The sequence below is a fragment of the Urocitellus parryii genome, chromosome 10 (assembly GCF_045843805.1).
Source record: "Urocitellus parryii isolate mUroPar1 chromosome 10, mUroPar1.hap1, whole genome shotgun sequence".
Classification (NCBI taxonomy): domain Eukaryota; kingdom Metazoa; phylum Chordata; class Mammalia; order Rodentia; family Sciuridae; genus Urocitellus; species Urocitellus parryii.
In genome coordinates, this window is record NC_135540.1 from 125225959 (window position 1) to 125234861 (window position 8903).

At 38.2% G+C, this 8903-nt stretch overlaps 1 protein-coding gene across 2 annotated transcripts in view; it reads right to left on the minus strand.

The window, feature by feature from the left end:
• Stim2 (stromal interaction molecule 2) overlaps window positions 1–8415 on the minus strand; it is a 162950-nt gene extending 154535 nt beyond the window's left edge. For both annotated transcript variants that reach the window (XM_026403602.2, XM_026403594.2), the window contains exon 1: window positions 7877–8415. In XM_026403602.2, the coding sequence (XP_026259387.1) occupies window positions 7877–8270 (394 nt within the window). In that variant the 5' untranslated portion in view covers window positions 8271–8415. The remainder of the gene's footprint in view (window positions 1–7876) is intronic.
• Between the last annotated feature and the right edge of the window lie 488 nt (window positions 8416–8903).

Here is an 8903-nt window from a genome sequence, read left to right on the forward strand (position 1 = left end):
GGATTGAACTCAGGGGTGCTTTATCACTGAGCCACATCCCCAGCCTTTTTTATTTTTATTTTGAGGCAGGGTCTCACTAAATTACATAGGGCCTCACTAAATTGCTGAGGCTGGTCTTGAACTTCCAATCCTCCCGCCTCAGCCTCCCAAGCCATTGGGATAACAGGCATGTGCCATCTTGTCTGGCCAGTGTTCTGGTTTTTGGATTTCTGGGTTTTGGTTTTGTTTTTGTTGTTGTTGTTATTGTTGTTGTTGTTTTTAAGCTGGAACCCACAATAAAGAAACAGCAGGATTAACTCAGTCTGAATACATGTGGCAGATTAGAAAGAACTTAAGATGACAATGTTTCAAAAAAAGTGGGGAAATGGAAGAAAAATTATGTATATGTCATTAATGTACACGTCAGAAGTTTTTTGCTGAAGAATAGGAATAGAGAAGAAAAAGATTATCTAGTTATACAACATTAGATTTTAAAAAAGAAAGAAAAAGCTGTAGAAATAAACCATGGCTCTGAAATGTGTAATGTGTCAAGAAGCACATAAAAAATTCAAGTAAGGGTTATTTTAAAAACATTTTTACTTACTGAGAATAATTTAATAAACAACTATAAACACTTTCATTACTCTAGGTATTTTTGATGAGGTTGTTTAGTATTTTGTAATTATATAAATAGAATATTCAAAACAAGTATTTTCAAAATTAAGAACTCAGCATTAACTGGGTAAAATAGTTTCTGAAGTTTCAGAAGTTTCACTTCCATATAATAGCAAGTTGAGGAACACCATGAAGAGAGCGAAAAAAAGTGAAAACAACTAAAGTAAAAACAGTAGGATGCACAGAGGCCAAGACTCATAAGGACACATAAACTTGAATGCAAGAAGAAACACTCAGATCCAAGCACTTGAGTTCTTTGAATGTTATTCCAAGTAAACGGTTCTTACCAAGGTTGGAAGTTCCCTGAGCCCATGGGGGAAGCTGGGATAAAAGTGGAACTGACAGTTACCACTATCTTTAAAAAACACTGAATGGCCACAATTAAACATCTTAGAACTGCTATTAGCCTTAATCTTAAAGTTGTTTCACTTTAAATGATAAGGTTTGCAAAGCCTAGCAGAAAGGAAATGACTCTCAGGACTGTAGCCATGGTTGTGCAGTATCACTTCAAGGGCCAAATGAAGTAACGCCAAAAGTCCAATCAATCATTGGCTTAAGGTTCCCCACCCCAATTTAGAACTTTCCTAGTAATGAAGTTCTCTGAGGAGGAAATGTTCAGCTAGAGCAACACAAGACCAAGAACAGAGACTTAGGATAGATCTACCCTTAAAATCAGCAACAAAGAAACCAGTCAAGGAAATGGTTACTAAAGGTAGGATTAGAAATTATCAAGAAAGATTAAATACACAATACCTACTAATATAAAGATGCAGGAGGATAAGGAAAAGATGAAGACCATTTAGATTTGGCATTACAAATCATCATCTACAGATCAAGCTTAAAATTCACACATTCTAAATTCAAAATTTCAAAATTCTGAAAGAATTCAAATAATTAATTCAAAAGTTAATTCTGAGAGAAATAATATGCTAGTATTTAGTATTCACAATTATTCATGGGAGAGGGAGGCCAACTCTAATTAATATAACTTTAGTTCAAACTGGAAACAGGTTTTTTTGTTTTTTGTTTGTTTGTTTGTTTGGGTTTTTTTTTTTTTCCAGTACTGGGGATTGAACCCAGACCCATAGTTATTCTATATGAAAGAATAAAACACATATTTTTAAATATGGATTACTAAAGGCTTTATATAAGCATCACATACAAATATTTTATCTTTGGCTATCAAGTTTTTTATTTTATCTGTTAAAGAACTAGCAAATATAATTATTAATTTTAGAAATCAGCACAAGTACAATCATATACTAAAGTAACTAATTTTCATATTAATAAATAGGCACATTTGAAATAAGATGATGATGTGTTCCTTGGATTTTTCAAGGGCATATACTAACTTAAATAATTCTAGAAAGTCAAAGTGTTTAAAATTAAAAGGTAATTTTTTATTTCTTAGACTTCCATTAAAGGCCAGATTTATTTTTTAAGCTAAAAATAAAGCAATTTTCTAAAAACTTCCTCTAAACAGTTTCAAGGACAATGAATAAATGCTTAAGACCTGCACTCCTATACTGTTCCCTGGCTGGCCTCCCTGTCTCTATCATCTCCTCACTTCCATCAAAGGGAATTAGTGTTCTCAAACATGGAGATCCCTCATGTTTAAACACTACCAAGTCTCTCAATCCCTAATGATAGAACAATAGATCACAATGCCAAGTTTATGAATAGAACTCTCTGGACATTCAAAATGTCTTTTGTTTTATCTTAAATATTAAAAGTAAATTTATATTCCCCTTAACATATATGTTTGGTATATTTTTTAATTTTTAAGTTACTAGTAATTAAATATTTGATGTTTCCCAAATAATGTAGTAAAATGGGTATGTCAAGAAAAGGCACAATATTTTTCCTATGGTTTGCCATACTCCCAAGGACATGGCTAGGTACCCCAATTTTAGATCTACTGAGATTTCCACACATGTTGAATATGCTTGAGAATATTAAAGCACTTGACAATCTGGACCCAACGTTCCTTCTCCTTTCGCACTACTCTACATACACCCTATGCAAAACTAAAGAAAATTATTAACTTACTACTTATTCTTATATATGTCTCCTCTTAGAAAGCCCTTTCATTCACCTCTACCTGAAGCCTTATCTTCCAAGGTCAACCTCAAATACTACAATCCAAGTGCAGCATTTGATTGTAGTATTCCTTTGTAGTATTCCTTTTCACAACAGTTTGCAGTCCATTATTGTGCTAAACAAAGTTTGTCTTGTATGTTTAGCTGTGTGTATGTGTGTGTGTGTGTGTGTGTGTGTGTGTGTGTGTGTGTAAAGCTTCATACCCCATACCAGTTAAAAATCAAAGCTTTGGTACCAGAGGAACCTAGGTCAACAGCTAATTCTGTTACTTACTAGGTGTGACAAGTGCGGGATCATCTCTTGTATGACAATAAGAACAGTTATCTAACAAGATTAGACTAAGAATTTTTAAAAAATGATGTATATTAAGCACTCAGCACAACACTGACACCAAGTAATAGTTTAATAAATGTACCTGTTGTTATCTAATCCATATTAGCCTGAGTTCCCAATGGGCAACCTATGCCTTGCACTTTTTTGAATTCTTTTTCATTCCTAGCATTAGTCTATATGTTTTAATAATCGCTTGATTGATGAAACTTGATCGATTCAAAAATAATCTCATAGTTAGTTCATAACAAGGTCCAAACTCTAGAGAATATCAAAAATGCTCTAGTCATCATACTAGTTGTTAATTTTAACTTTAGTCAGTTTATACTTTACTCATCACGTACATAAATATAAATCTCCAAGAATTATTTTGAAAGATTTCACACCACTACCAATGACTAAACCAATATCCAAAATGCTTGATAGCTACTCAAAAGAAAATTAATCTAGAAAAATTGTTATGTATGCAATCACAAATCAAGACCTTAGCAAATTAAAGAATTCCCTTGTGGGACCTTCTTTTGCATAAAATTAAGCAAAATCTTTAAGGCAAGTTTCCAACTGGGCCTTTGAGTTATTCCTGTGCTATGAGATCCCCAACAGAGAACAAAAGAGTTCTTGGTATTCTCAAGGAGAATATCAAGGGATGCAATGTTTCCAAACCAATAACTACTACTATTCTTAAGTATTCAGAATAGACTAGATCAAACAGATAAAAGCCGATGCTTCAATTCTGCAGTTAGCAATACAAGTATAGTAATGACCCTCCAAAGACTAGTAAATAAAAGGATAGGTAATGATAAGGAAGGGTAAGGGGGGGAAGGATACAGTAGAAGGACATCAAAAAAAAGCTTCAGGGCTAGGGATGTAGCTCAGTCAATAGTAGAGTTTTTGCCTCACATTGACAAGCCCTGAGTTGGACCCCCTAGCACTGGAAAAAAAAAAAAGAAAGGGAAGAAGGAGAAGGAGAAGAAGGCTTTAGGAAATCATAAGCTCAATTCAGAAAGAAAGGTTTCTAATAACTAGTACTATGCAAGCTATTCTCAAGTTTAACTATGCCATAATATGAACATTAACATGTCTACCATAAATATCACTCAAGGCAAAATACATATACCACACTTGAGTCAACTACTAAATAAAGAAAATAAATAAGGGAACAACATTTACTTGGGAATTATTAAAAATGCAGGTGAAATAACTAAAAGTTTGGCTTAAGATTTTTCCAAAGGCATGCTAGCTTGAGATATTTCCATCTAAATCAACGTAGGCCCCACAACACAGCTGTGTTATCCCACAACATAGTTGTCTGGTTAGAGTAGCTCTTCTAAAGACTTTGAACCACGACCATTTTAAATTTTCACTGAAATTTTAAATACAATATCAAATTAGTGAAATGGTATGAGTTAGGATAAAACCTTTACATAAGTACCAAAAAATTTTACTTTAATTCATTAGGAAAGAAGTATAGAATAAAATATCTTAAAGTTTTTAAGTTTTGTTTAAATAACTCTGAAACAACTATGCATAAGAAAAAATTAATGTTTTAATTATTCTATATATTTTGACAGAATAAAGAATGTGGCACTGGGGATGTAGCTCAGTGCTAAAGCACTTGCCTGGCATGCAGGATCCCTTAGATTCAATCCCTACCACCACAAACCAAAAAATGTATATAATAATAATAATAATAATAATAATAATAATAATGTGGTTTATACATATACAGTTTTTATTCTTTCATAAACTATTTCTCAGGAACCATATCTGGATAAGATCAATCACTTTCCAAGGAGATCACTACCTGATTCTATGTCTGTTAGGCAAAAAGATAGAAAAGTAATGTTTTAAGTTATTAAAGTACTGCTTTAGAATATAATCACCAAGCTAAAAGTCACCAGTCCCTAACTCCCTTTATGTTTCAATCACTCTTTCAAAGTAAGAGTCCTAAAAAAAAAAAATAACAAATAACAAATATACAAACACATAAGATTTAAAATATTTACTATGTAACATTATAAATAGTGGTCCCACATTATCAAACATTTCCACACTGAACTCTGAAATTGTAATATAAAAAAGGAAAAGATATGAACCTTTTCTAATTATGCTAATGGATATTTATTTTGATGATGTGTTATCACCTGTCTCTTTACAAAAAAGACTTTGCTCAAAATTAAGCACAAAACAGATGATATAAAGGCAATTTCTTCTTAAAATACACTAAAGTAAAACCCTAGGGAGGCAAACTTCAGTGGAAAAGAATATTTTCTACATGTTATCAGCAGCTCCTAAGAAGTATCAATCTGGAGAGGAAAACAGAAAAGTGACTCTGGCTGTCATTTTACAGAGATATTAAGAATATTGACAGTTTTTAATCAGGAGCCAGAGAGAACAATTTTTTCACAATTCTTTCAAGAATTTTCAATTTTCAAAATGAAATTTAGATTTATTATAGATATTCTACTCCATTTCTATCCATCAACACTGCCTAGAGTGTGACATGGCAGTATTTTATGAGTTTGGTCTATAGCTCTACTTCCTGAAGTGTACAATAGCACTAATAAATTATACTCTGGGCTTAGCACAACATTTACAAATGGAACCCGAGATGAAAGCACTTCTCATACACTCTTAAGAATGGGAAGGAGTTCTAGAGAGTCCACAGGGTTCAAGGCAATTTTCCATATGTTCTGATTTCATCAGTTTTTCAATTTACCTTTTCCAAGATACAAATGCTACTGACTATTTTTACATAAACTTAATAAAATTACCACAATTCAACTTGTATACTGTGTAGTTTTATAACCTTAAACTTTAAATGGAAATTATTAACTTGTTAAAATCAATATCGCAACAAAAGGAAAGATTAAGAACATTAGAAATAATTCCTAGGTTGACATTATTTTAGTAAATTTACTTTAAAACACTACAGCACAAATTCATTTTGTGTTATTGTCACATTTTTTCCCAATAAGAACTGCCTTTTCCAAAATGTCATAAACAACTACAGAAACATAAATCTTACAAGGAAGGATTATAAACAGCTTATTAAAATAAAATTCCATCTGAAGTAATTTTCTTGATATGATGGACATATATACTTACTAGTAGTCAATAAATGCTGAAATTCTGAATTGGTCGTCTTTCTGCCAATTGCTTTTTAATAAAGCATTATTCAACTATTTATTGATCAAATTTTTCTGCTTGAGAAAGCAAGAATCACACTCCTATACCTTCTAGAAGCCAAAAAATTATCCTCCCCTTCCCACATGAAGCATTAAACCTTCAAATTACAGTCTTATCTAGCCACTTTTTTGGGAATCACTGTTCTTCACTATGATACTTACCATGTTTTTATTTGAAGAGTAAAAACTATTGAAGCATATAACTATCAATCTATCCTCTAACTCAAAGACACGTTGCTCCTCATATTATTATTCTGTAATCTTTCATCCAAATAAATCACTGATAGATTTGCTGTTTCAAGTTTCATTTAATAGAGCTTGACATGTTTCGAGTAAATTAAATAAGCTGATCATTATGTTCTATGCCCTACAATTTTTAAAGTGCTTAATAAAGTTTACCAACATCCTTTTTCTCACTCAAAGAGTAAATATCCTGTCATATATCCCAGAAAATAGCTGCTTAGTTCTAAAGAATATAGCTCATGAGCATTTCTCAGAGCAGCTGTTAGTAACTTCTAGATGCCTGTTGGACTATCACTTCGGTTAAATACTAATGGGTCATATTGTTCCAGTTTACTTTTTCCTCTTTAACCTAGCAATTAGTGCAGAAAACCTATACAGAGCTATTAAAATAAATAAAGTATTAATAAATATAAACATTACTTTTGTGCCACTACTTTTCCCAAAGAAATCATTTCAGGATCTTTATATTATTACTTAAACCACCACAGATTAGTTACACAAGACAATGAAACGCTTTAAAGTGATACAAATTTCGACTTAGCCTTACCAAACATATTTCAAAGTTGTCAATAACTGCTAGAACATTCCAATTTAAAAGATGCTGCTGCAACCTACCAGAACTGTGCTGCTCAAATACAAGTCCCAAATATCTGGCACTTAGTAAATTTTCAGGTGTCTTTCTGGTAACCTGCTGAGATTTCTGCACCCTCTGTTACCCAGCGATGCTACCACCACCAACAAATAACTTTCCATCCTTTAAAAGGGCCACCTTCCCCCCCCCCTCAAAAAATATGCATTCGACTTAGACGTTTCTTTATGACTAATACGGAACCACTAATACCACTAGGTATTATGGCTCTCAAAGAATCCTCTTTAGCAGCTTCCCCTGGGACGCTGTGCTCAACGGGGTTTCAACTGGTGAGTCTCGCTGCCAGCTGCCTTTGCAAAAGCAGCAGCACGGAATCATACCGCATTGCTGCTGCTGCTGCCGACTTATTTTCTAGCAGCTTAAAAAAAAAAAAATAGCCCAGTACCCTGCAGACCCTGGTGGCTCTTTTGTAGCACGAAAGAGAAACTACCGCATTGCTTAGCTTGGGAGAGCAAGGAACCCAAAAGAAGGGCGGGGAAGCGAATGCCGTCGAGAGGCTCAGTCGAGGGCGGGGTGAGAAAAGGAAGGCGACCGAAGTGTAAGGGACCGCGACGGAGCAGCCGCCAGGGAGCCAGCGTCTGAGCGCCCAGCTAGGCATCACCCAATGGCCCGGACCGTCGAGTAACCGGCGCCCGCCGGGACGCGGGACGCTCCGGAGATGGGGGTCCCGCCGCAGCCCGCCGCGCCCCGCCAGTCGCCCCCTGGCCCTCACCTGTCAGAAGCGCCGAGCTGCCGCCCGCCGCCGCAGCGGGAGAAGAGGCGGCTGCCCCGGCAGAACCCGCCGCCCGCCGCGCGCGGAGGTGCCTTGGCACCAGCTCGCATCCGTCCGCCGCTCCGGCCACCAGCAGCCCGAACACCAGCACTGCAGCCCAGCGCTGCCGCTGCAACCAGCCCGAGGCCGGGCCGAGAGTCGCGGCGGGATGAGAAGCGAAGGGAAAGCGCGGCGGCGACCCGGCCGCCGGCCACCCGCCCGCTTCGCAAGGCGCCGCCGCCGCGGGTGACACCGCGGGCCGCCCCCGCCGCCTCAGACATGGGTTCCCGCCGGGCGCCAGCCTGGTCCCCTCGGCACCGGCGGCCTCCAGAGCTCGGGTGCCAGCTGTGTTCATTGGTTCCGGTTATTTAAAAAAAAAAAAAAAGTAGGGGGCTGAAAGGTACGGCGTCTTGGGGCCCGGTGCGGAACCAGCGCTGCTGCAGCGGCGACACCGGGATCCGCTGCTCTGTCGCGGCCAAACACCAGCCCCAGTGCCCGCGCCGCCGCCGCGGCGCATCCCCCCGCCCCCTCCGGCCCGCGCTCGTCGTAGTACCACGCTCGGCCGGGACGCCTCCCTCCCCTCACACATTAGCTCGCATACCAATCCCCCGCCTCCCTCAGCCCTTCCACAGCGCAGGCGCGGTGCTACTGCATTGCGCGTGCGTAGTGCCCAGCCCGGCCCCGAGAGGCGTTCCCGGACAGCTGTGAGTGAGGCTGGGTGGTTCCTAACTCGGCAGCTAGGCAAAAGGATAGGGGGCGGGGAAGGAGGCGGTCTGTCCCCCTCCCCCATCCACACCTCCTCCACGATTCAAAGTTGGGGCGGCCGCAAACCTAGAGAAGAGTACCGACGTCCAAAGTCGCTTGGATGAGTTACAGCAGATTGGAAGGCAGAAAAAATAATTGCATGGCTCAAGAAACGCTCGTATCTGAAAAACAGCGGAGTCCCCCTGACTTCAATGTAGGTGGGGTTTACAAGTGGCCAGCTATG